This window comes from Salvelinus fontinalis, chromosome 34, assembly GCF_029448725.1.
Source record: "Salvelinus fontinalis isolate EN_2023a chromosome 34, ASM2944872v1, whole genome shotgun sequence".
Taxonomy (NCBI): domain Eukaryota; kingdom Metazoa; phylum Chordata; class Actinopteri; order Salmoniformes; family Salmonidae; genus Salvelinus; species Salvelinus fontinalis.
Window position 1 is genome coordinate 28,988,560 of NC_074698.1, and position 16,439 is coordinate 29,004,998.

Genomic DNA, 16,439 nt, shown 5'->3' on the forward strand with positions numbered 1-16,439 from the left:
CATACTGACCAACTCAAATAAACAGACGCGTGATATATGGCAGACCAATCGAAACTCATCTCTCGGCATGTCTAGCCCCCTCATTATCTCAGCCAATAATGGCTAGAGGGAAGGTTGCTGACTTTTTCTTTGGCTAAACCAACTAGGCTTGTAATTGAAAAGTGTTATTCATATTTACATATGGCATACAAGTGCATTATTAAGGCACATGAAAGTTCACATGTTCGAGAAGGCATTTCTGCCAAAAAACACATTTTGATTTTTTTTAAAGTATGTTCAAATGTCTCTCTGTGAAATAGTGACCCGCGACATACACCTAGTTTCTTGAAATGGGTCACTTATAATCTTAGCGACTGTTCAAACAATAATCAAAACAACATTGTAAGCTTATGAGAACCCCAAAATTTGTATTTTCTTATAGCTATGCAAATCTAGGCAATATTGAATGGGCGCAGATGGTGAAAGGCAGTTGTTCTCCCCCACGATGAACGTTGTACTTGTTTATGACGTGAACACCAACTCACAGGTTGTACAAAGCATTACAATTCATTATGATGCAATGGTTTTGTAACAATGGAAAAACATTTGCACAACTCTCATGGTGAGTTGTGACAGTGGGTGAGTGGCACCCAATTCCCTACATAGTGCACTACGTTTCACAAGAACCTTATGGGCCCTGGTCAAAAGTAGTGCACTGTATTGATAGTAGGGTGTCATTTGGGACACATTCAGTGAGTGTCTTTGACCTCGTTGTTTGAAGTATCACGTGATGGTCGAACCATGAACAGTCAGATTAATTTAGGATATGACAACTCTTTGAGGATTTTGGTATTTACTTTGTGATATTATGATATTCATTAGGTGTTACAACACTTTGAAAACCTTTTGATTTGCACAATACGCAGATAAGTGCCAAGAAAATACTGAATTTGTGCACTTTCTGATACAACCATGAAACTTGGTACACGTATTCTATTCATCATTAGGAACATTATAAAATAAAAAATAAGGATCAGGATTTTAGTTTACACGTCAAATCATGCCATGTGTGTCACAAAATATTAGGAAAATTAATACAACTTCAACTGTGTTATGTTATTTCATGTGTGAATGTGTTAAAAACAATTGACAGAGACAAACAAGACCAGGCAGACATCTTTGATTATTAGAGGGTATCTTTATCTTATTCTCAGTTATAAAATATCAGAGGGGAATAATCCTTCTCAACATGCCTTCTCACAGGAAATAACCAAATACATACTGTACATACATTATATTCATTTAAATTCATTAGATAAAGCTGCAATATGTAACTTTTTGGGTGACCTGACCAAATTTACATAGAAATCTGAGTTATAGATCTGTCATTCTCATTGAAAGCGAGTCTGAGAAGCTGTAGATCTGCTTTATATGCACTATTTCTATGCTTCCCATTCTTATGTTTCGTTTTTGCTTGTTTTACTTTCGGTTTTGGACACCAGCTTCAAACAGCTAAAAATACAATATTTTTTTGGTTATGGAATATATATTTCACAGCAGTTTAGATGGTACAATGATTCTCTACACAATGACTGCTTGTTTTGTCACATAAACTGACATTAGGCAAACTATTAGAATTTTTGCAACCAGGAAATGGCAGAGCGATTTCCGCATATTGCACCTTAATTATGCAAGCCAAAACAATCAATGCATTACATTCAATCAATTCACGTCGTTTTATGATTTAAAAAGAGCCTGACATGTAGAAAACACACAATGGAAAAGCTATCAGTAGACTGCCATACTGTAAGCAGAGGGAAATACAATCTCAGATATGCTAAATTATTAATAATAATGTTCTGTGTATTGACTGGTCATCTACACCAAGGAGCATAAATAAGCTGTTTAATAATTTAGAGTACAGAGATATTTTGCTTCATTTACTGTACACATTTTTTCTCTTAACTGACTTGATATTTTACGCACTTTTGAAAGCTCTTGCACTCAGGCAGATGCGCGCTCACGTGGAAGCACACAAAGACTTATGCACGCATGCACACATACACAAACGCACACACACACACACACACACACACACGCACACACGCACACGCACACACACACACACACACACACACACACACACACACACACACACACACACACACACACACACACACACACACACACACACACACACACACACAAACATACCGACATACTCTGAGAGAGAAAATGAAAGAGTGGAGGAAAATAAAATATTATATTCTTATATGATCTATTTGTTCTTGCCCTTTTTTATATACAGGTTTACAGTATCTGTTTGAGAAAAGCTTGAAGCCTCCAGAGATAAGAGTTTCCTGTTATGATTATCCGGTTATGAGTTATTGATGTCACCAACAGTGGGTGTTCCCTAGTCATCACCATAGCAACTACCACTCCCTCCCACCTGCTTCAGAGTCCCCCACGTGGTAAATGGAGAGGACACCTGGGTCGTATTCATTGAATCTGTGTTCCAACCACAGCTCAGGCAAGGACTGCACCCCCCTGGGGTTTTCAGTAGTAGTTTACTATTTCACAAATGAAATGACTGTAATCAGTCTAATTAATGTTGGTGGGAACCTTTGATGGGGGTTATAAATTAATGTCACACTAGCAATGTTGGGATGCTTTCAATAAAGAAAATCCATAATTGCTTAGATACAATCCCATTGCATTTTCTGGGATAGTTATGAAGTCCTGTTTGACATTTTATTACTGATTGTCACTCGACATTCAGTGACATAAACTGTCAGGATATCTTGTATAATTTGTTATGTCATGTTTATGACAATATGACAATGTTATGACACTGTAACTGGTCAATAAAGTGGTACTGAAGTGTCTGTTGTGGTATTGATGCATATTGCTAATCATGACCAATGGACAACAACAAAAATTGCATTAACATGACCAATGGAAACCACCAAAAAACAACATTCATCTGACCAATAAACATTGATTGGACAGGGTTCAAGTCAAGGCAGAGAACATGCTGGGTCATTATTGACTGTTGACAGTGTCTCAGCTGAGGTTTACTATCTTCATTATATAGCTCTAACATACCTCCCTTCCATGCTCTGAAGGTTCCTTACTGGGAAGTAGTTATTTTTAACGAATGAGTGTGTGTGTGTGTGTGTAATTGGAAAGATAATTGCTAAAGCCTGTGATAAGAGTGATGTTGACAGGTTAACAGGTTAGTAAACAACCTGTTTTTGATGGTTGTTCAGATGGGGGTGTGAAGCTCTGGCAGTGGACGCCCTCTATGGGGGTTAGTGTACCCAGAAAGCTCTCAAAGTCTCACGTCAGAATTAGACGTTCATCCATGTTTCTCAAACGTCAAATTTTGAAGTGTTTGGTTATTTCTCTTTATTGTTCCAACGTTAAGTCTATGCATTAACTCCGTAGTCGTAAGGTTAGGTGTTAACTCCGAATGGTTAAGGTAAGGTTTAAGGTTTGGGATAGGCTTCTTTAAAAAAAAATCTAAAACAACGTTCTATCCCTGGATTCGAACATGCAACATTTGGAACCGGAGGCAGATGCTTGAAGGTAACAGAGCTCACTGGTGCCTCTAGTGGCTGGTTTCCACATCATCTCCCAACATCCTCAGAGATGGAGGAACGTTGAGTACTGACTTGTATCACGGGTGACCGGCCTGAGTGTGCTGCCCTCCAGAGGCCAGTGGACAATTTGAGAGTGTAATAGCATACAATGAGATATCAAATATGAGAGGTGGAGCTATATTTCTACCATTCATCAGATATAAAATGCATTTAATACACGATTTATGAAGTCATGTCATGCTGAATCCCTCAAAATAAATGTTTTGTGTATTTTGCCCTCTGGCTTAGTTTCACCCAAAGTGGATAGATGAATACGTGTTTTGCCTGAGGACTAAGGGCCACAAAGTGTGTGTGTGGATGTTCAGTGGACAGAAAATAACAGAGATGTGTTTTATACAACAACCTCTCACAGTCTTACTGCAGAATCCAACGTTTGTCTATAAACGTCCGATTTTTAAGGTTAAGTTTATGCATTAATTCCGAATGGTTAAGTTTAGGGTTAAGGTTGGGATAGGGTTAAAACAAAAGGAACTCCTCAGCCTGACTGACATGCCCAAAGTAAACTGTCTATGGGTCCTATGCAATTCCAGCTCCCAGATTGCAATTCCTATGGCTTCCATTAGATGTCAACAGTCTTTGTTCAAGGTTTCAGGCTTGTTACTTCCCAAACGAGGAAGAATTTTGAGTTTTGGTACTGGGAGTCACAGTTGGAAATCAGTCTGTGGGCGCGATACGAAGAGGATCAGTTGCTAATTTTACTTTTCTATTGAACATACTTCTTTCCGTATGAAATGTTATAGTGTAATTACATTTTAGGGTAGCTGAGGATTAAACAGAAACGTAGTTTGACTTGTTTTAACAAAGTTTATTGGTAGGTTTTTGGATTCCTTTGTCTGCATGTTGAACGAGTGGATTACTAAAATCGATGGCGCCAACTAAACTGACTTTTTGGGATATAAAGAAGCATTTTATCTAACAAAACGACCATGCGCATTATAGCTGGGACCCTTTGGATTGCAAATCAGAGGAAGATATTCAAAAGTAAGTGGTTATTTAATCGCTATTTGTGATTTTATGAAGCCTGTGCTGTTTGAAAAATATGTTAATGTGGGGCGCCATCCTCAAACAATCGCATGGCATGCTTTCGCTGTAAGGCCTATTGTAAATCGGATAATGCAGTTTGATTAACAATAATTTAAGCTTTTAACTGATAAAAGACACTTGTATGTACCTAGATGTTTAATATCCATAATTTTTACGATTATTTATTTGAATTGCGCACCCTCCAATTTCACCGGAAATTGTCGACAGGTGTCCCGCTGACGGTACGCCTAGCCCTAAGAAGTTTTTTAAGTTCAGGCATTAATTCCAAATGGTTAAGGTAAGGGTTAAGGTTTGGGATAGGCTTAAAACCTAGCAGTTGGATCGAACACGGCCATTCCCCATCCCCATCCATATTGCCCTAGCAAAACCCAAGCCTACATGATGGTAATAGCGCTCACCATTTCCCCTAGTGGACGGTTTTGAAGTCTTCTACCGACGTCCTGCTTACCTGGACGGACTTCGAATTTCGCAGTCAATCGTGAGCAACCTGGCTGGTTTTATAGGTTGTTGTTTCTGGGCAGGACAGAACACAGTTGATGTATGAGTTGTCGTGGCTTCATAGATTAATTGTTTCTCAGTCATCTGGTTTCTCACCCTCGTGACAGGCAGACAGAGGAGAGTTGAAGAGAGAATAGGAAAATACTTTGAGGGTGAGAGTGAGAATAAACTGTTTTTTTACTGTTCTAATTACATTGTTAACCTGGTTATAATACCAATAAGGCACCCCAGGGGTATGTGGTATATGGCCAATATACCATGGCTAAGGGGCTACGGGCTGTGTCCAGGCACTCCGTTCTGCGTCGTGCATAAGAATAACCCTCCTCTGGCGTAATTGATTAATTAACTCTTGTTTACTCTCTCTATCTCTCTCTTTCTCTCTGCCTGTCTCTCTCTCCCTCTCTTGCTCTCTCACATACACACAGACAGACAGACACACACACACACACACACACACACACACACACACACACACACACACACACACACACACACACACACACACACACATACACACACACACACACACACACACACCATCTAGTCAGTGATATAAAGTTAAGGGTCTGAGGAGCTGCACAAATACATTCATTCTAATGTGACTAAGACAATCATCAAAAACAACCAATACTTATTTGAAGACTCTTTAAATGGTAGAAATGTCCTCCTTTTAAAATGGTGGAATCCATGGTGACAAGATTACTGATCCTATGGAACCTCTACAACAAAGTATTGTCATTTTTTTGCTTTATTTTTGTGCATCTACAACAATCTCTTTCAATCCTAGTCCTGAAGACACACAAAGTGTGCAGGTTTTTTGTGTTAACCCAGCATTAACGCACCTAGCACATCTTGGTTCAACCTCTCAAATTGCTTGATGATCAGTTGATTCGCTGAATCAAGTGTGTTAGTACTGGGCTAGAACAAAAACCTGCACATGTGTGTCTTCAAGATCGGTATTAAAGAACACTGATCTAACAGTCAAGTCTACCATAATCCTTCACCGTGACAACAACAGGCAGCTCCTACTTATCCTTAACACCTGTGAGACTGCTCCTGATTGGATGGTTATCTTTCCCGATCCCTTCCATCTTTGATGAATTCACTCACTGAGAACATCTTAACATCCACAGATCCGTTTTTGAATAAAAAGTCTCTTGTACTGTCTAATGCACCTCTGAGACCCACTATATATTAACAGGACATGTCAGCAGGGTTTCAAAACACGTCAGGGGACATGGTAGTGACTGAGAATCACATCATCTAAGGCCACCACTAAGGACAAGGACGTCTAAGACTTGAGCATCAATGCCACGGATACCTCTTCAAAGGTGAGTGGTTTCTCTCGCTGACTAGAGAGGGCTCCCCTTGGATGATGGCCATCTGTTCAGATTCAGAGCCTCCCTCATCCCCTCATCCTCCCACCGTCCCTCCCCCATCGCCACCTCCTCCCCAATCCTTCGACAGCAGTATAACAGAGACAGTACCAAAAACGTCCCAATGTCAAAGCGAGGTTGATATGTCACAGAGGAATTCCTCAGTTGTCACTCTCCATTCCAATTTACAAATGGCTGGCTATTAAACCCAGTAATAAGCAGCCGCCATGATGCTCGTTTATCAGTCCCTGATCACAGTCAAAGCTCATCGTCAGACACTGCCGGAGCAGTAATACAGCCAAAAAGACAGGCAGTTATCCAGGCTGAATGATCAGTCTGTTAGATTGCTTTTCCGCATGAACGAGTGGAGAGATGGTTCTCAACACTCTGTTGCTGGGTTGTGAGTTCTGTTCTGCTGTTTGTGCTCAGCAACATTCCTACTTGATTTCTCAACTTTTCTTCTTCTTGTTCTCAAACATTCTTTCTCTCACTTCAGATAGATAGATTGTTGCGTATGCATACACCAACCACATACCTTTCTGTCTCCTCTTCTCAGAGGCTCTTCTAACTCTTCTCTCCTCCACCTCTCCTCTCCACCACCTCTCCTCCACCTCTCATCACCTCTCCTCTAACTCTCCTCTCCTCCACCTTTCCAGCCCTCCACTCTAGATGTCTGTTGACATGAAAAGCTCAAAGAGTCCCAGAATCGGGTCATCATCAAGGTCGGTCGTCAGGGAAACCCTCCACACTTCCCCCCTCACGAGGAGATGCAGATGGGCTTGCCATTCTTATCGTACTGGTATACCAGCATCTTGATGCAGTGGGAGTTGGCAGGGGAGATCCAGGGGCTACTGGTGATAGAGAAGTTGTGTCCAGCGTAGAACGGCGGCGGCTGCTTACGGCATCGGAACAACGTCCGGAGAACCGTGGCCGCCATGGTCCGGAAACGCTTGCTGATGAAACAGTAGAGAAAGAAGTTGACCCCGGTGTTGAGGAGAGCCAGCATGTTCGCCACATCGGTTAGGAGGTGCAGAAGGCGGGCGGGACCCGGGGAAGCCGGCGGCGCCGTGTACAGGTGGTAAAGGATCACGACGGTGCGTGGTGCCCAGAGGACGGCAAACACGGAAGTGATGGCGAGCAGGATGGCGGTGGTCTTGCCCGTGGAGTAGCCGCGCAGGCGGAAGCAGCTGCGACGGCGCTGGAGCTTCCTGACGATCATTGCATTGAGCGAGAAGAAGACGGAGCAGGGGAGGAGATAGACAGTCGCGCAGTGCACCCAGACTAGCACATGCTGCGCAGCACTACTACTACTCCCCCTTCCTCCACTTCCTGTACCACCTCCAGGTAAACCATGCCACAGCTCAGGCCACCAGTAGTAAGGCGCTGCAGACACCAAACACCCCATATAGACGCCCATGATGACCCGCCGTGTGCGGGCCGGGTAGGAAACGCTATGATACTTCAACGGGTGACAGACTGCAATATAACGGTCAACGGTCAAGGGGACCGTGATCCAGATGGAGGTGTGGATGGAGGAGAACTCCAGGACCTGGACTGCCTTGTTGAGGGAGGGGGGAAGGGGCGCGCCCAAAATGAAGTCTTCCAATATGAAGTCGACGAAGACGATGAGCAGGAGGACCAGGATGTCAGCGGCGGCAAGCGCCAGAAGGTAGTTATAGGAGGACTTCTGACGCCGTAACACCAGCTGGGAGAGGATGATGACAGTGAGTATGTTGGCTGGATGAGGGGGAGGGGGAAGGTTATGAGGGTGACACAAGGGAATAGGTTTGGGAGATGAAGGGGGGGAAGGGATAGGATGGGGAGGCACCGATGGGTGGTTTATGGAGGGAATGAAAGGAGAGAAGAGGAGGAGAGTGGCCGAGAAATTGAATAGGTGAGAGTTGAGAAAGGAAGACGAGAGGGAGAGATAGAAAGGAGAGTGGAAACAAGTTGTTGCAACGAAAGAAAGGAACGGATGTGAGGGGGGAGAGTATGAGCCAAGGGTCAGATATATGGGGAGATGAATGGAGACAGAGATAGAAAGGAGAGGAAAGTGATGGGGAAATTACATGAGAGTAAAAGCATGGAAGTGAAGAAAAAATTATGATGAGAGGTTGAAATTGAAAGTGGAATGAAAAGGGGTTATGCCAAAGGAAAATGAAAGAGAGAGGAAGAGAGTTAGTTTTACTGGGGAGGTCATTGACAAAGGAACAACACTCATTCAGCCAATCAGAAACAGCACACACTCTACCTATATAGAGCACACCCACACACACACACACACACACACACACACACACACACACACACACACACACACACACACACACACACACACACACACACACACACACACACACACACACACACACACACACACACACACACACACACACGTCTACACACAGTTTAATTTGTCTTCCATTTATTGGCATAAGAGGACCAAATAACAACCCTTTACATAACCCTAACAAGTGTTGTGTTCGAGACCACTTAAAGCAAGACTGATTCAAGACCAAGATCGGAGCAAATTGAATCTGAGTCAAGACCAAAGAACGGAGGAGGGCGAGACCGAGTCAAGACTGAGATCTGGAGGGGGACAAGGGTTCCGCGCCGAGTCAAGACTGAGATCTGGAGGGGGACAAGGGTTCCGCGACGAGTCAAGACTGAGATCTGGAGGGGGACAAGAGTTCCGCGACGAGTCAAGACTGAGATCTGGAGGGGCACAAGGGTTCCGCAACGAGTCAAGACTGAGATCTGGAGGGGGACAAGGGTTCCGCGACGAGTCAAGACTGAGATCTGGAGGGGGACAAGGGTTCCGCGACGAGTCAAGACTGAGATCTGGAGGGGGACAAGGGTTCCGCAACGAGTCAAGACTGAGATCTGGAGGGGGACAAGGGTTCCGCGACGAGTCAAGACTGAGATCTGGAGGGGGACAAGGGTTCCGCGACGAGTCAAGACTGAGATCTGGAGGGGGACAAGGGTTCCGCGACGAGTCAAGACCGAGACCAGAAAAATGTCCAATTCAAGACTATGTTGTAATTTTGACAAATCATCACCATAATAAGAGTTCAAAATTAGTATTATAACAAAGGAACATTAGATAAACCCTTTCAAACTTTTTCAGCTAGTTGGCCGTCAAAATTGCACTGATAAACAATGGGGAGTTGTACCCTCCTAGTCCTTTTGCAGATTGCCTGCCAATGCATGCTTGTCCCAACCAAGCACTCAAGCTAACTGGCTAAAATTGGCTAGCTTGCGAGCTAGCTCCTTCCAGACACAAATGAGAGAACACCTCACTCTGACCATTTTTCTCGCTGTAGCAGAGCTGGTTAGGCTGTTTACATGTTATCTAGAGTGTTATGTAGTCTAGTTATTGAATATCTATGACTTCCCCCCCTATATTTACTGACGCTGGTCATATTCAGCAGGTGTTTCGGATTTTTCAAATTCATTAGTTGTTTTGCACTCGGACCTGAGTGCTCTGAAATCGGAGAATATAGGTAGTGTGAATTTGCGACACAAAAGATATGCTAACTGTATAACAGTCGTTCAAGTTCTTGCTAGATAACCAAATGAAACCTGCATCTCTAGCTGTGTATAGCCACCCCAAAAAAATATATGAGGGGAAAAAGTCAGTCACACCCACTCTTCCAATGGCATGACATTCTCCTAGCAGCTAGCTAGCTAGCTAGTTATCTAGCTAACATTAGGCTCTGTGTTTTTAGCTTGCTACATAAATATATAAGCTAGCCCATTAGCCACGTTATGACTGAATTGGGATCATTGCCCTTGCTAGGTTGATTGTATTGACATTCCCAGCCTTGGTTACATTCGTCTGTTTTTGTCCAGAATATTGAGTCATTGAAACTGAAACAGTGCATCTTGAATGGAGCAAACACTGTACCAGGACAGCTGTGATTTACAACCTGATAGCAGGGTTTGTTGGACTACCAAGAAATGTATTAGTGAATTATATTATTCATGTATTGAACTGCATCTATCTGTTCTGCCAACAATGCCTTACTGTACGTCATGGAACGTTGAGTCAAATCGAACCTATTTTTAAAATGTCTTCTAAAGTTGGTTTTACAGCATAAACCAGGAATTGTATATTTTTGACTGATATTCTGATTGTCTGTTTGTTTCATATCTGCAGAGTAGTTAAAACGCTGTCAGTGCCACGTTAAACTTTAGGTCACTGGTTACTTTGTGTGCTAAACGTGAAGTGTTTTTTGAATGGGAAGTAATAGTTGTACATGTCGATTGGGAAATGTTTAATGGTTGAGTTTTTGCATTGTTATGATTGGGACCTACTGGCTTATTATGTCCTAGTTTATGGACTGCTTATCCTTTAACATCATGTTGTGTGTGACTGCTGTCTTTCCATCAGCCCCATGCAGAGGTGTAGTGGTGATTTAACATCATGTTGTGTGTGACTGCTGTCTTTCCATCAGCCCTATACAGTGGTGTAGTGGTGATTTAACATCATGTTGTGTGTGACTGCTGTCTTTCCATCAGCCCCATGCAGAGGTGTAGTGGTGATTTAACATCATGTTGTGTGTGACTGCTGTCTTTCCATCAGCCCTATGCAGTGGTGTAGTGGTGATTTAACATCATGTTGTGTGTGACTGCTGTCTTTCCATCAGCCCCATGCAGTGGTGTAGTGGTGATTTAACATCACGCTGTCTGTGACTGCTGTCTTTCCATCAGCCCTATGCAGTGGTGTAGTGGTGATTTAACATCATGTTGTGTGTGACTGCTGTCTTTCCATCAGCCCTATGCAGTGGTGTAGTGGTGATTTAACATCACGCTGTCTGTGACTGCTGTCTTTCCATCAGCCCTATGCAGTGGTGTAGTGGTGATTTAACATCATGTTGTGTGTGACTGCTGTCTTTCCATCAGCCCCATGCAGTGGTGTAGTGGTGATTTAACATCACGCTGTCTGTGACTGCTGTCTTTCCATCAGCCCTATGCAGTGGTGTAGTGGTGATTTAACATCATGTTGTGTGTGACTGCTGTCTTTCCATCAGCCCCATGCAGTGGTGTAGTGGTGATTTAACATCACGCTGTCTGTGACTGCTGTCTTTCCATCAGCCCTATGCAGTGGTGTAGTGGTGATTTAACATCATGTTGTGTGTGACTGCTGTCTTTCCTTCAGCCCCATGCAGTGGTGTAGTGGTGATTTAACATCATGTTGTGTGTGACTGCTGTCTTTCCATCAGCCCTATGCAGTGGTGTAGTGGTGATTTAACATCATGCTGTGTGTGACTGCTGTCTTTCTATCGGCCCTATGCAGTGGTGTAGTGGTGATTTAACATCATGTTGTGTGTGACTGCTGTCTTTCCATCAGCCCCATGCAGTGGTGTAGTGGTGATTTAACATCACGCTGTCTGTGACTGCTGTCTTTCCATCAGCCCTATGCAGTGGTGTAGTGGTGATTTAACATCATGTTGTGTGTGACTGCTGTCTTTCCATCAGCCCCATGCAGTGGTGTAGTGGTGATTTAACATCACGCTGTCTGTGACTGCTGTCTTTCCATCAGCCCCATGCAGTGGTGTAGTGGTGATTTAACATCATGTTGTGTGTGACTGCTGTCTTTCCATCAGCCCTATACAGTGGTGTAGTGGTGATTTAACATCATGTTGTGTGTGACTGCTGTCTTTCCATCAGCCCCATGCAGTGGTGTAGTGGTGATTTAACATCACGCTGTCTGTGACTGCTGTCTTTCCATCAGCCCTATGCAGTGGTGTAGTGGTGATTTAACATCATGTTGTGTGTGACTGCTGTCTTTCCATCAGCCCCATGCAGTGGTGTAGTGGTGATTTAACATCATGCTGTGTGTGACTGCTGTCTTTCCATCAGCCCCATGCAGTGGTGTAGTGGTGATTTAACATCATGCTGTGTGTGACTGCTGTCTTTCCATCAGCCCCATGCAGTGGTGTAGTGGTGATTTAACATCATGTTGTGTGTGACTGCTGTCTTTCCATCAGCCCCATGCAGAGGTGAAGTGTTGCTTGGAGAACTGGGTATACTCTAAATTTGCCAAAAAGTTCGGCCCTCCAGCGAAGGAAAGGCACCCTGTGTGAAAAATCCTATGTTTTAGTATTTTATTTACATTTAATGAGTTTTCCTGAAGATTTTTCAAATTGTCACTCTCAAAATCACACTTTTTTTAACAGAAAAATGAAGAAAAAAATGTGATAGTCTAAATACACAACAATGTTTAAACTCCATCAATCTGATTGGGTGAGCCTGTCAGGGCCTGGCTCCCTAGCGGGTGGGCCTCTGTCCACCCAGGCCGGTCCATGCCCTGATGCAAACAGCACATGATGAAAATTGTGCATCACAAATAGCCTGCCAACCAACAATTTTTCAATACCTGGTTTGCATACCCATTGTTGCCTTAGTTAGCATATACTGGTAGATATCATCTGTTGAAACGTCTGTCCTACCCTACCAGGTACCGATGTCATTCTTCTGTGAGCTGCTCCATGCCAAAACCAGTTGAGAGATGCACGCTCTTGCTGCCTGCAAATTGTATTCCACATAAACTAGGCTGTGTGTGCAGCACGCCTGTGAATATATTTCACGTCCTTTGTGATTGTGTAGGCTTCTTTGTGCAGGATTTCTCTATTGTACTACATAATTGATACGTTGTATCAGTAGGGATTAAGAAGTGAGTATATGCTTATACCTGCATTTACCCTCCAGTACACCACTGGCCCTTTGTGTTTTACAAAAAGTGCACTCTCCTACATGAGAGCTCTGGTATTACAGTTGCTGTCCTGTCAGAATCACAAACCTGCCACACACTGAAGGCCTATAGGTTCACCACTACGCAAACATGTCTATTATAGATATAAAGGCTGTTAAAGATATTCATGTTTCAAGGAAGGAGTGTATATATTTGGCCTGGTGAAGTGGTTTTATGCACTGACTGAATGGAAGCTGATAATTAGGAGTTTTTTACTCCGCTGGTCTCAGCTGGTCTCTGGAAGAAATGATGAGTACAAATGTATCCGGCACCAAGACAAGACCAAGACACTCAATATGTGGTAAAATATTGCCTGTGACCATTTTTCCCTCTCCTCTCCTCTCCTCCCCTCTCCTCTCCTCCCCTCTCCTCTCCTCTCCTCTCCTCTCCTCTCCTCTCCTCTCCTCTCCTCTCCTCTCCTCTCAACCTTCCTTCCCTCCCTCCCTCCCTCCCTCCCTCCTCCCTTCCCCCTTTCAACCTCATCCTTCGCTCCCTCCCTCCATCCATTTCTCCCCATATCCTTCACCTCCTCCACCCTCCACCTGCTGAGTTGCAAGGTGGCACTTGCGGGTCTGTTAGTTAGCCCGATTAAATAATAATATACGGCGCCACAACAAAACCAGGGAACAATGACAGTGCACCGTCACGGCCTTGCTGAGTCGTTGAGGCTCCCGCTGGCCCAGATAAACAGTCCAAGGACACCACCCTCTCTCTCCCTCTGTATTGTCCTCCCCCTCTTGATTCTTCCTCCTCTCCTCACACCTTCACTCTTTCTTTTATTTTCCTGTTACGCTCGTCGATGAAAGGATCGGACCAAGGTGCAGCGTCGTAGGCGTACATCTTTCTTTTATTGATGGCACCGAAAAAACAACAAATACAAAACGAACCGCACAGTTCTGTAGGTGTCACGCCCTGGCCTTGGTTATCTTTGTTTTCTGTAATATTTTGGTTAGGTCAGGGTGTGACCTTTGTGTATAGTTGTCTCGTCTGGGGTGGTTGTATTGTATTAGGTGGGTAATTCTGTCACGATCCGCTTGAGGTGAAAGAGTGGACCAAGGCGCAGCGTGATATAAATACATCCTCATTAATACATCCTCATTAACCTTTATTAATGAGGAAGATGAACACGAAACGAAATACTTACAAACTAAACAAAACAACAAACGACCGTGAAGCTACAAACCGAAAGTGCACACACAAGCTACTAACGTTTAGACATAGACAATTACCCACCATACCAGGACCAAGCAGCGTAAATCAAGGCAGCAGCAGCGACTGCACGATTATAGGAATTGGGAGGAAATTCTGGACAGCGGAGGACCCTGGGCACAACCGGGAGAATATCGCCGCCCCAAAGCTGAGCTGGAGGCAGCGAAAGCAGAGAGACGACGGTATGAGGAGGCAGCACGGAAGCAGGAGAAGGATCTGGGCTATACAACCTGGGAGGAGATCGACAGGTGGGCGATCGATCCAAGGAGAGTGCCGGAGCCCGCCTGGGATTCGATGGAGCAATGAGCGGAGGGATACCGGCGAATGGAGGCAGCACGACGAAACGGTAAGAAGCCTGTAAATCAAGCCCAAAATGTCTTGGGGGGGGAGGGGGCTAAAGGGTAGTGTGGCGAAGTCAGGTAGGAGACCTGCGCCAACTTCCTGATCTTACCGTGGAGAGCGAGAGTACGGGCAGGCACTGTGTTATGCGGTAGAGCGCACGGTGTCTCCTGTATGTGTGCATAGCCCGGTTCGGTACATTCCAGCTCCACGTATCGGCCGGGCTAGATTGAGCATTGAGCCAGGTGCCATGAAGCCGGCTCAACGCGTCTGGTCTCCAGTGCGTCTCCTCGGGCCGGCATACATGGCACCAGCCTTACGCATGGTGTCCCCGGTTCGCCAACACAGCCCAGTGCGGGTTATTCCACCTCCCCGCACTGGTCGGGCTACGGGGAGCATTCAACCAGGTAAGGTTAGGCAGGCTCAGTGCTCAAGGGAGCCAGTACGCCTGCACGGTCCGGTATATCCGGCACCACCTCCCCGCCCCAGCCCAGTACCACCAGTGCCTACACCACGCACCAGGCTTCCTGTGCGTCTCCAGAGCCCTGTTCCTCCTCCACGCACTAGCCCTGTGGTGCGTGTCTCCAGCCCGGTACCACCAGTTCCGGCACCACGCACCAAGCCTCCTGTGCGTCTCCAGAGCCCTGTTCCCCCTCCACGCACTAGCCCTTTGGTGCGTGTCTCCAGCCCGGTACCACCAGTTCCGGTACCACGCACCAAGCCTCCTGTGCGTCTCCAGAGTCCTGTGCGTCCTGTTCCTCCTCCCCGCACTAGCCTTAAAGTGCGTGTCCTTAGCCCGGTACCTCGAGTTCCGGTACCACGCACCAGGCCTACTGTGCGCCTCAGCCGGCCAGAGTCTGCCATCTGCCCAGTGCCACCTGCACTGTCCGTCTGCCCAGAGCCGTCAGAGCTGCCCGTCTGCCCCGAGCCGTCAGAGCTGCCCGTCTGTCCCGAGCCGTCAGAGCTGCCCGTCTGTCCCGAGCCGTCAGAGCTGCCCGTTTGTCCCGAGCCGTCAGAGCTGCCCGTCTGTTCCGAGCCGCTAGAGCCGCCCGACAGTCAGGAGCAGCCAGAGCCGTCCGCCAGACAGGAGCAGCCAGAGCCGTCTGCCAGACAGGAGCAGCCAGAGCCGTCCGCCAGACAGGAGCAGCCAGAGCCGTCCGCTAGATAGGAGCAGCCAGAGCCGTCCGCCAGACAGGATCAGCCAGAGCCGTCCGCCAGCCATGACCAGCCAGAGTCGTCCATCAGCCATGACCAGCCAGAGCCGTCCGCCAGACATGACCAGCCAGAGCCGTCAGCCAGCCAGGATCTGCCAGAGCCGCCAGCCAGCCAGGATCTGCCAGAGCCGCCAATCAGCCAGGATCTGCCAGAGCCACCAGTCAGCCAGGATCTGCCAGAGCCGCCAGAGCCGCCAGTCAGCCAGGATCTGCCAGAGCCACCAAAGCGGGTATTAACTATGGTGGAGTGGGGGCCACGTCCCGCACCCGAGCCGCCGCCGTAGGAAGGCCCACCCGGACCCTCCCCTTCTTAATTTTTTTTATTTTACCGTTATTTTACCAGGTAAGTTGACTGAGAACA

At 45.8% G+C, this 16,439-nt stretch overlaps 1 protein-coding gene across 1 annotated transcript in view; it reads right to left on the reverse strand.

Annotated features, from left to right (window-relative positions):
* Positions 1-1,157: 1,157 nt before the first annotated feature.
* LOC129833672 (probable G-protein coupled receptor 139) overlaps positions 1,158-16,439 on the reverse strand; it is a 38,725-nt gene continuing 23,443 nt past the window's right edge. The window contains exon 2 of the mRNA XM_055898410.1: positions 1,158-8,296. Within this exon, the coding sequence (XP_055754385.1) occupies positions 7,317-8,296 (980 nt within the window). The 3' untranslated portion in view covers positions 1,158-7,316. The remainder of the gene's footprint in view (positions 8,297-16,439) is intronic.